This window comes from Arachis ipaensis, chromosome B04 (genome assembly GCF_000816755.2).
Source record: "Arachis ipaensis cultivar K30076 chromosome B04, Araip1.1, whole genome shotgun sequence".
In the NCBI taxonomy this organism is placed as follows: domain Eukaryota; kingdom Viridiplantae; phylum Streptophyta; class Magnoliopsida; order Fabales; family Fabaceae; genus Arachis; species Arachis ipaensis.
In genome coordinates, this window is record NC_029788.2 from 39823944 (window position 1) to 39824302 (window position 359).

Below are 359 nucleotides of genomic sequence, written 5' to 3' on the forward strand. Positions count from 1 at the left end.
TGCTTTCATAACAGATTCCAAGGAAGATGTTGCTACAGACGTATAACATGCTACATGCAATGTCAAGAAATGAGCGGGATTGTGATTTTTATCATCGGTAAGATATTTTTATTACATTTTCATATATTATCATCAGTTTCTGGTAAAATTTGCAATTTATAGGTGTGCATGTATATGCACATTCGGGGGGAATTTCTCTCTTAAATATGCTAAGAGATAGAAAGCTTTGCTTTATTGATAACTTTTTTTTTTCTTAGTTCATGTTTTTGGAAAGGATCTCATATCCGTCTTTATCCTGATATTCTTTCTCTCTTTATGTTATTATAGTTCGTATTTTACAAAAAAAAAAGAGGGAATAC

At 30.6% G+C, this 359-nt stretch overlaps 1 protein-coding gene across 1 annotated transcript in view; it reads left to right on the top strand.

The window, feature by feature from the left end:
- LOC107639271 (protein NAP1) overlaps positions 1 to 359 on the top strand; it is a 14440-nt gene that overhangs the window by 2716 nt on the left and 11365 nt on the right. The window contains exon 6 of the mRNA XM_016342754.2: positions 15 to 97. Within this exon, the coding sequence (XP_016198240.1) occupies positions 15 to 97 (83 nt within the window). The remainder of the gene's footprint in view (positions 1 to 14; positions 98 to 359) is intronic.